The 16,739-nt window shown below is 43.1% G+C and overlaps 1 protein-coding gene across 1 annotated transcript in view; it reads left to right on the top strand.

Moving 5' to 3' along the window:
• The first annotated feature begins 227 nt into the window (after nt 1–227).
• LOC115081079 (vomeronasal type-2 receptor 26-like) overlaps nt 228–16,739 on the top strand; it is a 28,626-nt gene continuing 12,114 nt past the window's right edge. The window contains exons 1-3 of the mRNA XM_029585590.1: nt 228–845; nt 1,834–2,061; nt 10,140–10,263. Coding sequence (XP_029441450.1) covers nt 228–845; nt 1,834–2,061; nt 10,140–10,263 — 970 coding nt within the window. The remainder of the gene's footprint in view (nt 846–1,833; nt 2,062–10,139; nt 10,264–16,739) is intronic.

The raw sequence follows: 16,739 nt of genomic DNA on the forward strand, positions 1-16,739 counted from the left end.
TAGGAATAATTTCTCTTTTCAGATCAGCTTCTCAGCGCAGCACCCAATGCTGAGTGATAAGCTTCAGTTCCCATCTTTCCTACGCACAATACCTGCAGACACTCTGCAGCCCCGGGCCATTGCCCAGCTGCTCCTGTATTTCAACTGGACGTGGGTAGGAATCCTGTCTTCCAACTCAGACAGCAGAAGCCTGAGCAGCCAGATGTTACGGCAGGAGATGGTGGAAAATGGGTGGCTGTGTGGCTTTCCTGGAGAAGATCGATGATCGCTATCCCAGAGAAAGGCTGGCAAAGGTGGCAGAGGTAATCCGTCAGTCCTCAGTGAGTGTTATTGTGTGCAACTGCTATGCAGTGCATTTTAAACCTATCTTGGAGCTCCTTTCTCTCCATAAGATTATTGCCATGATCTGGGTCTTCTCAACGGGGATGAGAATCAACCCAAACCTGTTCACCAAGGAGTCATGGAGGCTGCTCAATGGCAGCATTGCATTTACTGGCTTTACCAGCAACATTGACAGCTTCATTGATTTTCTATACCACATTGGGCCTTCTGCATACCCATGGGACACATTTACTAAACTCTTTTGGGAAAAGGCATTTGGGTGCCGATGGGCAGGACAAAACATGACCAACATGTTGGCCAAAGAAAATGACATCCCATGCACAGGAAAAGAAGATCTTAAAACAGTTGACCCAGAACTCTTTCAGTTGAATGACTTAAGTTATTCCTATCATGCTTATCTGGCTATTTATGCTTATGCTTATGCCCTGCACAACTTTTTGGATGGAGCCAAGGAAGACATTTTTCATATACGCAATGACATTCAGAATATGAAATCATGGCAGGTACCGATAATAATAATTAGGGTTGTTATAGTGGACAATTTATCCATCTAAAGTCATTCAATCACTACAGTGACTGTGCTTAGTGAGTTGGGAAGAGATCTAAAATATGTAAAATCATATCCCCAGGTATTTGTAAATGAAGGCTCATGGAACCTGATGGCAGCCTTGGTTTCTGATAGTCCAAATCTACCAATTTGGGTCACTCACTATGGGGGTAATTTTCAAAAGGAGTTACATGCGTAAATACAGCTACTATTGTAGCAATTTTCAAAAGCCATTTACTCAAGTAAAGTGCACTTATGTGAGTAAATCCTATAGACAAGTCAATGGCATATATTGTAGCAATTTTCAAAAACCCACTTACTCAAGTAAAGTGAATTTACTCCAGTAAACCTGGTTTTTACTTGAGTAAATGCTTTTTAAAATCTACCCCTATGGTTTCCCCCTGCCTTCATTTACAGAGACACAGGTATTGAATATTTGGGTACAGCAAGGCACCCTATCCCCAAGTCTACACAACCCCTTTCAAACCCAATCTGCCTGTTTAGAGTGGAATTGAGATACATGGTTTAGTGGGGGAGGTAGGGCAAACATGGAGACAAGGCATGCAGTATTATTTCATCATTTCTATCATATATGCTGCTGTTGCTGCCCCTGTGATAGTAGAAGACGACAATATTATTAGGGTTACCACTTCTCCCAGGTCAACCCAATCAGGCTGACCCAGGCCTGGTTAAGGCCAGTTGCATGCAGTGAAATGTAGTTTTCCTTTTTTTTAGAGAAATTAGAACTGCAATTCCATGCATGCCATGCGGCAAAAACTAGGACGCTAACTGGGGTGAGTGGTGGGTATGAAGGGATGAAAGAGGGTTAATGCCAGGGACGGAAGAGGAGAGGCAGAAAATGAGCACAGAGATTCAGAAAATCAGCATCTCTGCAAAGATTATCTATATATTTAGCAAAATGTCTTTCCATCATTATTCAATAGGTCCTTCATTATCTGCGTAATGTGCATTTCACAACAGAGTCTGAACAGGAAGTTTACTTTGATGCAAATGGAGATGTGCCTACAATATTTGACATCAAGAATATCCAGATATATCAAGATGAGACCAGTGACCTGATAACAGTGGGTAGATATGATTCCAGGGAATTCCCAAAGGATGAAATCACTCTGAACATCTCTGCCATCTTATGGAACCAAAGGTTTAATCAGGTGAGGTGTAAAAGCTTGGGGGAATGCATTCAAGAAGAATATGGTAAAAATTTCAAAAGCCTGGCAGATCAGTTGGCTTGCTCAAATTTGAAAAGGTGCTCAAGCCTTTAGTTTCCAGCAAAGTTTGGAAAAAGGAGAAAAATGCCCTGACAAAATGTGGGTAGAAAAAACCCAGTGTGAGAAGCACTGAGAATGGATGATTTTCCAGTCATACAATTTAGCCCTTAATTGAAAAGGTGTGATAGCAACCTGACATACTTCTAAGATTTAAATCATACAGAATGTCAAACCTGTTTCCCATGATTACTGTAATGTTTTATATATTGGTCTTCCATACACTACAAACAAACCTCTCCAGTTAATTCAAAATGCTGCCCAAGCAGTGTGAAACACAGCCATGGCTTCTGGCCTAACAATCAGATTATAACATCATAAGATTATTGTTTACTAAGTCTTAATGTTATCATTTGTTTTATGCATATTATATATGTGATTACTTGCTTTTATGCCAGTGATGCTGTAACCCTCAACAAAAGTTGAGGGCATGGGAAAAAATAATTCAGATAAATAAATAAGAACATGTTAAACATAAAATAAAAAAGTGTGCATCAAGGCTGTAAGGAAGGAGACATGAGGATAATTATCTATCTCTATATAAATAAAGCTTTGGATTTTAAGTTTTAACTGATAAATACTGCTAAAACATCCCCAGTACAATAAAATAAAATAGGTATTTACTAGGGATGGGCATTCAGGAGAAACAAAATAGGAAATGAGAAAAAATGTATTATTTTGTTTCATTTCATTCTCAAAAAGAAACAATTGAAAATCTGATGAGATTTTGTTGGTTTTCACGTTTTGTTTTGAAAACAAAGACAAAAAAAATAGTGATCCATTGGGCCTAGGCCAAGGCCAGAGCCTCACCTAGGGAATAGGCTGAGGTCTAAAGCAGGGGCCTTGGCTTATGCCCAAGCTTGATGCCATGGCCTGGGCCTGAGCCTAGGCCAGTGACTGGGGCCTCATCTAGGCATAGGTCACCAGATGCAGGAGCCAAGGCCTAGGCCCGAGAGCAATGCCATGGTCTCAGCCGAGGCCCAGGTCCAGATCCAATGCTGGGGCCTTGGCTGAGACCCCACATTTTGTCCCCAATTACCTGCTCCATCAGGAATCCAACGTTGTGGCCCAGACTCAGGACCGATGCTGGGGCCCAACCCAGAGGCCAGGTCATAATGCCTGGGCAGGGGGCCAGAAACTGGATTCCAATGCTAGGTCCTTGGCCCAGACACATGCCCAACACTGGGGCCCGACCTGGAGGCTGAGCCCTTATGGCTGTGCTTTGGCCAGATCTGGAGACTGGGTCCTGATGCTTGGGCCTCAGCCCAGACTCAGTCCCGGTACTGGGGCCAGCCTGAGGCTGGGTAATGACACCTGGACTTCAGCCCAGTGTCAGGCCCAGGCCCGGATCCCATGCCTTGGAGGTCCTTTTCAGCCATCTTCTTTCTTTTTTCTTTGTATTTGAAATGAGGGGAAGTCACTATTTTGGTGTTAATTAACTCTGGCACATCCTCAGTGGATGCTGTCATTTCAACTACAAAGAAAGAAGAAAGAAGACAGTGGAACAGGACCTCTGAGGCCCTGGTGTCTGGATACATCCCCTGTGCCAGGCCTTGGGGTCGAGACACGTCCTCCAGGCCAGGCCCCAGCACAGGCCTAGACCTCGTTGTTGGATCCTTCCTGGACCTAGTAAGTGAGGGCTGGGAAGGGATCCTGGCCCTGGTATTTTTTGGGTGGGAGGGATGGGTGTTGGGGACATGATACCCATTTCTTTTTTTTGTTTGTTTGTTTTTGGGGGTTTTATATTTATTTCATTTATTTAAACAAAATAAATGAAATTAATATTAAACAAAGTGAAATGTTTGGGAAACCCCACCCAAAAATGAAATGAAAAATTAAACATTTTTCCTTTTTTCCACTTCTAGTATTTACCATAAAACACCAGAAAAAAAATCCATGTAGGTAAAGAATAAGCATGTGTAATATGTCAAATGATATAGTGTCATTGGATAGGAGGTGATGTCTTATTGTGGACTGAAAATTGGTTAAACAGAGGAAATCAAGATGTGGGTTAAATGGCCTGTTTTCTCAATTAAAGATAAAGCGTGAGGTGCCTCATGCTTTATCTACTGGGACAGGTGTTGTTTAACTTATCCCTTAATGATCTGGAAATGGGAGCAAGCACTGAAGTGGTCAAACCTGCAGATGACATAAAAATATTCAAAGCAGTTAACACTTAAGTAGAAAGAGAAACTGCAGAAGGACCTTGTAAGACTGGAGAAATGGGCATCTAAATGACAGATGAAATGTACCATGGACATGAGTCGAGTGGTGTACAAAGAGACAACATAATCCTAACTACAGGAATGAAATGCTGGGTTCCATATTAGGAATCCCCACCCAGGGAAAGGATCTTGGAGTCCTTGTGAATAATACCTTGAAATATTCAGCTGAGTGTGTGGTGGTAGAATGAAGTCAAAAAAGCAAACAGAATGTTAGAAATTATTTGAAAAGGAATGATGAATAAAGCTGTGAACATGATAATGTCTCTGTATAGATACATGGTGTGATTGCACCGTGAATAATGTGTGCAGTTCTGGTTACCCCATCTCAAGAAATCTAAAAAAGCTATAGGGAAGGGTAATAAAAATAATAGAGAGTATGAAAGCTCACCCTTCTGAAGAAATGCTAAACAGGTTAGGGCTGCTTTTCTTAGAGATGAACAAGGGGATATGATAGAGATTTATAAAATGATGAGTAATATGGATCAGGTAAATAGGGAACAGTTATTTAGCCTTTCAAATAATGTTAGGACTAGGGGACACTCCACAAAATTAGCAGGGAGCAGATTTAAAACAAACTGGAGAAAATGTATTTTTCCATTTGATACACAAGCTGAGAATTTGCTGTTGGAGGATGGAGTCGAGGCAACTGGCATAACTAGATTTAAAAGAGTTTTGGACAAGTTCATGGAAGAAAAAGTCCATTCAAAATGATTAGGCAGGTGGATTCAAGGAAATCAACTGCTTATCCATGGAAGTCAGCAACAGGGAATTAGATCTGCTTGGGATCTGCTGGAAAATCCCTAATGATATGGATTGGCCTCTGCTGGAGGCAGGAGGCTGGCCTTGATGGACCTTGGGATAAACACAAAAATAGATGCCTTGATCTTTTTCAATTGTTTATTAAAACAGAGACATATTCACAAATTGCCCGACTCAGGCCAAGTTTTGCAGTTCAAAAACCGCTGCCTCAGGGGCTACAAACAAACCAAACATGAATTAACAACAATATCTAAAAACAATAATCAAACTTACAACATCTTTAAGATCTTATAAATATTAAAAAGTCATTATTAAAAAATAAAAACTTTTTTAATCCTTCACTAAGATCTCAAATATTGATAAAAATTGTTAATTAAAATATAATTAAAATATAAAAGTTGTAGATTCCTAGAATGATGACAAAAGTTCAACTACATATCAAAATGATAAGGGGAATGGAACAACTCCCCTATGAGGAAAGACTAAAGAGGTTAGGACTTTTCAGTTTGGAGAAGAGACGACTGAGGGGGGATATGATAGAGGTGTTTAAAATCATGAGAGGTCTAGAACGGGTAGATGTGAATCGGTTATTTACTCTTTCGGATAGTAGAAGGACTAGGGGACACTCCATGAAGTTAGCATGGGGCACATTTAAAACTAATCGGAGAAAGTTCTTTTTTACTCAACGCACAATTAAACTCTGGAATTTGTTGCCAGAGAATGTGGTTCGTGCAGTTAGTATAGCTGTGTTTAAAAAAGGATTGGATAAGTTCTTGGAGGAGAAGTCCATTACTTGCTATTAAGTTCACTTAGAGAATAGCCACTGCCATTAGCAATGGTTACATGGAATAGACTTAGTTTTTGGGTACTTGCCAGGTTCTTATGGCCTGGATTGGCCACTGTTGGAAACAGGATGCTGGGCTTGATGGACCCTTGGTCTGACCCAGTATGGCATTTTCTTATGTTCTTATGTTCTTATGTTCATACCCCAAAAAATGTTTTATCCATTCCTGCTTAAGAAAATAATATTTAACAATATATCTACTTCTCAGCAGGTAGAAAGATAAATTTACCTTAAGCATTCCACAGTCGTGAAAAAACCTCAGTATTGCATTTCTCTTCCATATATCAGTCAGTGATTGTCAGCAATGCTTAAAATCACTAAAAAATATAAAACAAACTTCAAAATTTGAAATCTCATCCCAATGCCTACCAGGCATTCTTAATACATTCCTGATGGTAAAATGGCGGAGAAACAAGTAAAAACAATGCTAAATAAAAAACCATTCTTATTTAAAATCTTAATATAATTTAAACACCAAACAACTCAATTTAAAACTATGGACTGCATTCATTATTTAGATTTGATAAAAATAGTAATAATAATGTACATAATAAAACATTATTAAAAACATGCCATTGGGAGTGTTGCAAACATATAATCTCTATTCTTTGCTTTCAAAACATAGTGATCACTTGCCACATAACTTAAACTTAAGTGCACTGAACAGGCAAAAAAACTGTGGTGTACTTCAATGGCAAAGATTATTTATTTTGCACTACAAAGTTATGTTCATAGAAAGATGCATATTGTGACTCAAATCGCTGAAAAATCTAATGAAAAGAGTGCTAAACTATAGTGTATAAAGAATTCTTTAAAAGACTTTTTACCTTCTGCAATAGTGCATCACTCCTGGTCTCTGCTAATACTAGGCTCAGCGCTGAAAATCCGCCGTTTTGAATCGTCAATTTTGGTGCCAAAAATCGGAACAAATGACTTGTAAAATCATTTTATCCCAGTTATTAAAAAAGCTCAAAAACAGTCTCAAAAAACGGAAAAAGTCTATCAAAATGTTAGATCTTTATACTATTAGAAAAAAAACGATCTGTAATCAATTTGGTGGGCGTTCCCTTAGATGTCAATCACATGAGTGGGTGTGTTCTAATGAAACATCGTGTAAATGAAAACCATCCGATTCAGGGAATCAGCTAGTGATTTGGTCAACGACATGTTAATAACAACTAACTATAAATAAAATTCATAAATAATAAAAACATGAAAAATCATTTATATGTACAATTAAATATAATCTTCAATTATCACCACTTTCCAAATTTAAAAACTTATATAAAACAAAACAGAAATTCAAAACAGAAAATCAAATGCAGTGGATAAAATGTCTAAAATCATGAATAAGATGTCATATAGCATGTTCTACTAATTTCAATGCCATGTACCAATTATTTGTGATAATACTGGATGCTACAAGATAACATAGAATTACTTGTCATTAATTACAACCAATGCAGATCAAAGGAATACAGATAAATCTGTTTCCATGTTTAAACCATTTGGTGTCATTGTGTTAAACTCATAGATGTATTTCTGCTCTATCTGCAATAACATTTTGTCTAGATTACCTCCTCTCCAATTTAAACTCGGTTGCTGAATTACACAAAATCTGTACTGTTCAAATGTGTGACCAAATTCCAAGGAATGGTCCACTAGAGGTTTTGACCTAACACTTCTCTTAATACTGCTTTTGTGTTCCAGTATACGTTTGTTAAATTCCCTGATAGTCTTGCCAATGTAATATTTCTCATATGGGCAAATTGCTGCATAAACTACCTCTTTACTTTTGCAATTGGTAAAGGTTTTCAGTTTGAAACTGCTAACTCTTCCTGGTATGTTTAAAACATCTGTCTTTAAATTTACTCTGCACACTGAGCAGTGACCGCATGGGCGGTGACCCGGAGGTCTCTTGTCAGTACTCATTTTGTTTGGTAATGCTGAAGGAGCCAAAATGTCTTTAAGATTTTTATCTTTTTTATTCGCAATCATTAATCTCTTGTCTTTAAAAGACGGCAATACTTGTAGGATTGGCCAGAACTTCTTGAGAATTGTGATGATGTTATGTGACATGTCGCTGTAGGTGATAGGGCAAACTAAAAAATCTTTGACTTTCGTCTGTCTTTTCTTCTTGGTCAATAAATCAATGCGATTTTGCTTTTATGCTTTATTCAAACCTTCCTGAATGTGTCGCAATGGATACCCTTTTTCCAAAAATCTTTCTTTCATTTGAATGGATCTATTATTGATCATAAAATCAGTAGTACAGAGTCGTCTCAGTCTAAGGAATTGAGAGTAAGGAAGATTTTTGAGTAAGGATTTGCTATGACTACTTATATAGGGGCGGATTTTAAAAGGCGCGCAAATAGCCTACTTTTGTTTGCGCTCCAGGCGCAAAATAAATAATCTTTGCCATCCTGGATCGGCGCGCGCAAGGCTATGAATTTTGTATAGCCGGCGCGCGCCGAGCCGCGCAGCCTACCCCGTTCCCTCCAAGGCCGCTCCCTCTGGGAGGCGTAAATCCCCGCGCGCCAGCGGGCCTCCTGCACGCCGGGCCGCGACCTGGGGGCGGGTACGGAGGGCGCGGCCACGCCCCCGGGCCGTAGCCACGCCCCGTACCCGCCCCCAAAACGCTGCCGACACGCCCCCGAAACGCCGCGACGACCGGGCCCGCCCCCCAACACGCCCCCCTCCGAGAACCCCGGGACTTACGCGAGTCCCGGGGCTCTGCGCGCGCCGGGAGGCCTATGTAAAATAGGCTTCCCGGCGCACAGGGCCCTGCTCGCGTAAATCCGCCCGGTTTTGGGCGGATTTACGCGAGCAGGGCTCTGAAAATCCGCCCCATAGTGTAATAATTTATTAGTGTCAGTGGGTTTCCTATATATGTCTGTAATGAATTTACCATCTTTCAATGGCGGATTTTCAGCGCTGAGCCTAGTATTAGCAGAGACCAGGAGTGATGCGCTATTGCAGAAGGTAAAAAGTCTTTTAAATAATTCTTTATACACTATAGTTTAGCACTCTTTTCATTAGATTTTTCAGCGATTTGAGTCACAATATGCATCCTTCTATGAACATAACTTTGTAGTGCAAAATAAATAATCTTTGCCATTGAAGTACACCACAGTTTTTTTGCCTGTTCAGTGCACTTAAGTTTAAGTTATGTGGCAAGTGATCACTATGTTTTGAAAGCAAAGAACAGAGATTATATGTTTGCAACACTCCCAATGGCATGTTTTTAATAATGTTTTATTATGTACATTATTATTACTATTTTTAACAAATCTAAATAATGAATGCAGTCCATAGTTTTAAATTGAGTTGTTTGGTGTTTAAATTATATTAAGATTTTAAATAAGAATGGTTTTTTATTTAGCATTGTTTTTACTTGTTTCTCCGCCATTTTACCATCAGGAATGTATTAAGAATGCCTGGTAGGCATTGGGATGAGATTTCAAATTTTGAAGTTTGTTTTATATTTTTTAGTGATTTTAAGCATTGCTGACAATCACTGACTGTATATTGGAAGAGAAATGCAATACTGAGGTTTTTTCACGACTGTGGAATGCTTAAGGTAAATTTATCTTTCTACCTGCTGAGAAGTAGATATATTGTTAAATATTATTTTCTTAAGCAGGAATGGATAAAACATTTTTTGGGGTATGTTTGATATATAGTTGAACTTTTGTCATCATTCTAGGAATCTACAACTTTTATACTTTAATTATATTTTAATTAACAATTTTTATCAATATCTGAGATCTTAGTGAAGGATTAAAAAATTTTTTATTTTTTAATAATGACTTTTTAATATTTATAAGATCTTAAAGATGTTGTAAGTTTGATTATTGTTTTTAGATATTGTTGTTAATTCATGTTTGGTTTGTTTGTAGCCCCTGAGGCAGCGGTTTTTGAACTGCGAAACTCGGCCTGAGTCGGGCAATTTGTGAATACGTCTCTGTTTTAATAAACAATTGAAAAATATCAAGGCATCTATTTTTGTGTTTATCCTGACGGCTATCATAGATCGCCTACCTCTTTGTTTTCTTGGACCATCCCTCTTGATGGACCTTGGCCTGACTCGGCATGACAACATTGGTAATAATGGCTTCATGATTTCTAATCCACAGACCCCTCGCTCCGTCTGCAGTGAGAGCTGCCCTGCTGGATACAGGAAATCTGCCAGACTTGGTCAGCCCAGCTGCTGTTTTGACTGCATCCCCTGCTCTTCTGGAGAAATAGCCAATGAAACAGGTGAGCCACCTCTGGAGCATCTGTGAGTTGATGGCCGGTCTGTAGCATACTGTTATCTTTGACGTCCAAAGCGTACCTTATAAAAGTTAAATTTTACTACAGTTTCTTTCCTAATATTCTCCCTCCAAATTTGATTGCATTATGATCACCATTGCAAAGCAGCCCTTACACCAGGTTTAATGCTCCACTGAGAGCTGGCTCCAAATCCAAAGCAGCCATTCAAGGCATCTAGAAACATTACATTCGCTAATGTGCCCTGATGAGCCATACACACAATCAGTACTGGGGTTATTGAAAACTCCCTTTATTATGGTGAGGTTGATATTCAAAAGATTTATGTGGGTAACATCTTGTTTTAAAAATATCCTCTGCAATTTGTTAAGTAACTTTTCTTTTTTTTAACACAAAGGAGGTCATTTATCAAAGTGCTATATGGCGTTTTTGCATGCAAAAAATGCTTTTAATGCATGGGAAAGCAACATAATGTTTGGTGTGATGCAAATGAGAGGATATTGGGGCAGGAATTTTGGCCAAGTGGGGTGTGCAAAGTCTTATTGCACAGCTTTAACTACACTTTTTGTGTAAAGCCATGTGATAGGGTTTTATTGTGGTTATAATGGTCTTTTGCACAAGAGTGGGAGAGAGAGAGAGAAAGAGAGGGAGAGGGAGGAAGAGAGAGAGAGAGAGAAACTAGCCATGATGCCCTCACACTAGATAGGTATTTATATCTCTATGGGAGGCCCACCTTGTAACTCGAGGTGAGATTTAGGTATTCATGTAGGGGTTAGGGGCCACTTTGACATTCAAAGTGAGACGTATGAACAGAACAGTGATCTCTTGTGAAGATTTGATGACCTTCGGAGTGAGGAAACTCACCCAAAGATGAGATTTGTGCAATGTTCTCTCAATCTAGCTTGATGGACTCTCTAGCTGGGTAATATCAAGCTACCCAGGAAGAGAGTCCATCCATGGAGTCCATCCATGGGTCAACGGGTACTAAGAGATAGGCTGGCTACACTCAGGGAGAGTTCCCTTTCCTTTGCTTAAGAAAGGGCTCCCTAGAATGGGTTGGCCCCTAGAGTGGGGCACGAGCCTTCAAAGCGTGGCAAGTCGATGTGGAGGAGGTTTCCATGTGAACAGCGGTTCAACATGGGTCAGCAGTGTTAAGAGGTAGGCTGGCTACACCCGGAGATAGTAAACTTTCCTTTGCACAGGAAAGGGCTCCATAGAATGGGTTGGCCCCTAGAGTGGAGCACGAGCAATCAGAGTGTGGTGAGTCAACATGGAGGATTTTCCATGTGAACTGCGGTTCTGGTTCAACATGGGTCAACGAGTACTAAGAGATAGGCTGGCTACACCCGGGGAGTGTTCCCTTTCCTTTGCACAGGAAAGGACTCCCTAGAATGGGTTGGCCACTAGAATGGGCCATGAGCCTTCAAAGCATGGCGAGTTGACGTGGAGGAGGTTTCCATGTGAACTGCAGTTCTGGTTCAACATGGGTCAACGCATACTAAGAGATAGGCTGGCTACAGCCAGGGAGAGTTCCCTTTCCTTTGTGCAGGAAAGGGCTCCCTAGAATGAGTTGGCCCCTAGAGTGGAGCATGAGCCTTCAAAGCATGTTGAATCGACGTAGAGGAGGTTTCCATGTGAACAGCGGTTCAACATGTGTGTTGGTGGGCTTTAAGAGATAGGCTGGCTACACCCGGGGAGAGTTCCCTTTCCTTTGTGCAGAACAGGGCTTCCTTGAATGGGTTGGCCCCTAGAGTGGAACACGAGACTTCAAAGTGTGGTGAGTTGATGTGGAAGAGGTTTCCATGTGAACAGCGGTTCTGGTTCAACATGGGTCAACGGGTACTAAGAGATAGGCTGGCTACACCCGGGGAGAGTTCCCTTTCCTTTGCACAGGAAAGGGCTCCCTAGGATGAATTGGCCCCTAGAGTGGAGCATGAGCCTTCAAAGTGTGTTGAGTCGACGTAGAAGAGGTTTCCATGTGAACAGCGGTTCAACATGGGTTGGTGGGCTTTAAGAGATAGGCTGGCTACACCCGGGGAGAGTTCCCTTTCCTATGAGCAGGAAAGGGCTCCCTAGAATGGGTTAGCCCCTAGTGTGGAGCACGAGCCTTCAAAGCGTGGTGAGTCGACGTGGAGAAGGTTTCCATATGAACAGCGGTTCTGGTTCAACATGGGTCAACGGGTACTAAGAGATAGGCTGGCTACACCCGGGGAGAGTTCCCTTTCCTTTGTGCAGGAAAGGGCTCCCTAGAATGAGTTGGCCCCTACAGTGTAGCATAAGCCTTCAAAGAGTGTTGAGTCGATGTAGAGGAGGTTTCCATGTGAACAGCAGTTCAACATGTGTTGGCGGGCGTTAAGAGATAGGCTGGCTACACCCGGGGAGAGTTCCCTTTCCTTTGCGCAGGAAAGGGCTCCCTAGAATGGGTTGGCCCCTAGAGTGGAGCACGAGCCTTCAAAGTGTGCCAACGTGGAGGAGGTTTCCATGTGAACAGCGGTTCAACATGGGTCGGTGGGTGTTAAGAGACAGGCTGGCTACACCCGGGGAGAGTTCCCTTTCCTTTCTGTAGCAAAGGTCTCCCTAGAATGGTTTGGCCCCTAGAGTGGGGCATGAGCCTTCAAAGCGTGGCAAGTCAAAGTGTGGCAAGTCAATGTGGAGGAGGTTTCCATGTGAACAGCGGTTCAACAAGGGTCGGCGGGCGTTAAGAGATAGGCTGGCTACACCTGAGGAGAGTTCCCTTTCCTTTGCACAGCAAAGGGCTCCATAGAATGGGTTGGCCCCCTAGAGTGGGGCATGAGCATTCAAAGCATGGCAAGTCAGCGTGGAGGAGGTTTCCATGTGAACAGCAGTTCAACAAGGGTCGGCGGGCGTTAAGAGATAGGCTGGCTACACCTGAGGAGAGTTCCCTTTCCTTTGCGCAGGAAAGGGCTCCTTAGAATGGGTTGGCTCCTAGAGTGGAACATGAGCCTTCAAAGCATGGCAAGTCAACGTGGAGGAGGTTTCCATGTGAACAGCAGTTTTGGTTCAACATGGGTCAACGGATACTAAGAGATAGGCTGGCTACATCCGGGGAGAGTTCCCTTTCCTTTGCGCAGGAAAGGGCTCCCTGGAATGGGTTGGCCCCCGAAAGTGTGGTGGTTCCGTTGGCATCCAGTGAATACCCAGAAGCTATTAACTGTACATATGCACTTCAGATGATGACATAAGAACATAAGACCAGCATGGCAATTTCTTATGTTCTTATGTTCTTATGTCATCAGGAACTTGAAGAGCTCTCAGAAATTAGAAAACTGCTTCTCACCTCCAAATCTACAATATCAACCTATGTTGACTTTGTAGTTTACAGTGCCTCTGTAAACTATGGGAACACAGAGGATGAACTAGAGTACAACTACCATCAGTTTTCTATAGTACTAAAAACATTAATGTTGGCACCTAAGAAAGATTTAGGGAAAATGGCCCATATTATGAAAGTCATGAAAACTAGGGATGTGAATCATTTTTGAACGATTAAAATTATCGTCAGATAATTTTAAAATCATCCAAAATCGTTAGAGTGCATGATACAATACAAATGCCCCCGATTTATCGTCAGGGGCATTTGTATTGTATCGTTAAATAGGGCGCGGGAAAACCGGCACTCCAAAAAAACCCTAAAACCCACCCCGAACCTTTAAAACAAATCCCCCACCCTTCCGAACCCCCCCAAAACGTTTTAAATTACCTGGGGTCCAGTGGGGGGGGTCCCAGCGCGATCTCCCTCTCTCTGGCCACGGCTGCATTAAGAGAAATGGCACCGGTGGCCCTTTGCCCTTATCATGTGACAGGGCAAAGGTAGCGCTGGCGCCATTTTGGTTCCTGGCTCCCGACGTCACGCGTGCAGGAGATCGCCCCCGGACCCTCGCTGGACCCCCAGGGACTTTTGGCCAGCTTGGGGGGGCCTCCTGACCCCCACAAGACTTGCCAAAAGTCCAGCGGGGGTCCGGGAGCGACCTCCTGCACACGGGCCGTATTGCCAATCTTCAAAATGGTGCCGGCGCTACCTTTGCCCTCACTATGTCATGGCCGATAGATAGTATGACATAGTGAGGGCAAAGGTAGCTCCGGCGCCATTTTGAAGATTGGCAATATGGCCCGCATGCAGGAGGTCGCTCCCGGACCCCCACTGGACTTTTGGCAAGTCTTGTGGGGGTCAGGAGGCCCCCCCAAGCTGGCCAAAAGTCCCTGGGGGTCCAGCGGGGGTCCGGGGGCGATCTCCTGCACGCGTGACGTCGGGAGCCAGGAACCAAAATGGCGCCGGCGCTACTTTTGCCCTGTCACATGATAAGGGCAAAGGGCCACCGGCGCCATTTCTCTTAACGCAGCTATGGCCAGAGAGAGGGAGATCGCGCCGGGACCCACCCACTGGACCCCAGGTAATTTAAAACATTTGGGGGGGGTTCAGGAAGGTGGGGGATTTGTTTTAAATGTTCGGGGTGGGTTTTAGGGTTTTTTTGGTGTGCCGGTTTTCCCGCCCTCCCCCGATTTACGATTTTTAACGATTTAAAAAACAAAACAAAACACGATGATCAGATTTCCCTCCCCCCCAGCCAAAATCGATCGTTAAGACGATCGATCAAACGATTCACACCCCTAATGAAAACTATTGAGCATATGAAATATCCAGCTCCAAGCTGGACAGACAGGCACAGCATTTGAGGTCAGGCCCTTGTAAGGACCTACGGCCTGGACAGTGGACAGACTGGCACTGCATTTCAGGTCAGGCCCTTGTAGGGTCGTAAGACCTGGATGGACAGGCACAGCATTTGAGGTCAAGCCCTTGTAGGGACATAAGACTTGGATGGACAGGCACAGCATTTGAGGTCAAACCCTTGTAGGGACGTAAGCCCTGGATGGACAGGCACAGCATTTGAGGTCAAGCCCTTGTAGAGACATAAGACCTGGATGGACAGGCACAGCATTTGAGATCAAGCTCTTGTAGGGACGTACAGCCTGGACAGTGGACAGACTGGCACAGCATTTCAGGTCAAGCCCTTGTAGGGTGGTAAGGCCTGTACGGAGAGGCACAGCGTTTCAGCTCAAGCCCTTGTACGGACATAAGATCTGGACGGACAGGCACAGCGTTTCAGCTCAAGCCCTTGTAGGGACATAAGATCTGGACGGACAGGCACAGCATTTGAGGTCAAGCCCTTGTAGGGACGTAAGGCCTGGACAGACAGGCACAGTGTTTGATGTCAAGCCCTTGTAGGGACATAAGGCCTGGATGGACAGACACAGCATTTGAGGTCAGGCCCTTGTAGGGACGTACGGCCTGGTCAGTGGACAGACTGGCACAGCGTTTCAGGTCAGGCACATGTAGGGACGTAAGACCTGGATGGACAGGCACAGCATTTGAGGTCAGACCCTTGTAGAGATGTATGGCCTGGAAAGTGTACAGACTGGCACAGCATTTGAGGCCAGGTACATGTGCTGATATTACCTGGAGCATATGAGGCAGTTGGAGCTGCTGCAAGGCTTTAAATTGCTTTTATTCATCTTGCCATTCACAGGGAAAATTTGGAAACCCAAGCAAAGGCATGTTTATTTTCAAAAACACTAGCATTTCCATCAACTCTGGTGACAGCCTTGAGCGGTGAGGGCTCATGATATCCCCTGTCATTGGGCACACTGGTTGGTGGACATGACAAATATCACTGAGCCACTTAGGCTAGGTGTGGCCAGACAGTGGACTTGTGTGCCCAATATGCCAGCGGATCTGTCTGCATGTCCTCTGTGGGCTGTGAGAAATACCGTGTCACTGACATTTATGCTGGTGTCTCCTTTGCTTGGGTGGGCTGAGAGTCCTTCATGCCAGTTGCTTTCTCTCTATCCTGTTCCAGAACAGATGATTTTTTATGGGCAACATGGCTTTGTTGTACTTAAGTGAAGGAGTAAGTACTAGCTGTTGCTGACAGAGTGCTGCTCCTGCTTATTTATTTATTTATTTATTTATTTAATTTTATATACCGGCAACCGTTTGCACATCGTGCCGGTTTACAAGTAACTTACAAACAGAAGATATATAGGCATAGCCTTTACAGAGAACGGTATATAACGTTAAAATGCTGTAACAGAACAATTAACTAAGTAACTGGGGAGGGATGGAGGGGGGTAGTCGATACAAAAGGGGGGGCAGGGGAGGGTGCAAACAGATACATGGGGATAAGATGTGAATAGGGATTTGAGGTAGAAATATGTACACTGGTTATATACAGAAGTTGCATGAAACTTTAAAGGGGGAGGGTGTTGGGTGTAGGTCCTGATAGGGGGGTGTTGGAGAGAGATGATGGTTGGGCTAGCGTGTTGGTGAAGATGATGAAGAATGGGGGTATGCTTGGAGGAAAAGCCAGGTTTTGAGTTTCTTTTTGAAAGTAGGAGTGGAGGTTTCGGTACGTAGGTCAAGAGGCATAGAGTTCCAGAGGGAGGGG

Source organism: Rhinatrema bivittatum, chromosome 19 (assembly GCF_901001135.1).
Source record: "Rhinatrema bivittatum chromosome 19, aRhiBiv1.1, whole genome shotgun sequence".
NCBI classification, from domain to species: Eukaryota; Metazoa; Chordata; class Amphibia; order Gymnophiona; family Rhinatrematidae; genus Rhinatrema; species Rhinatrema bivittatum.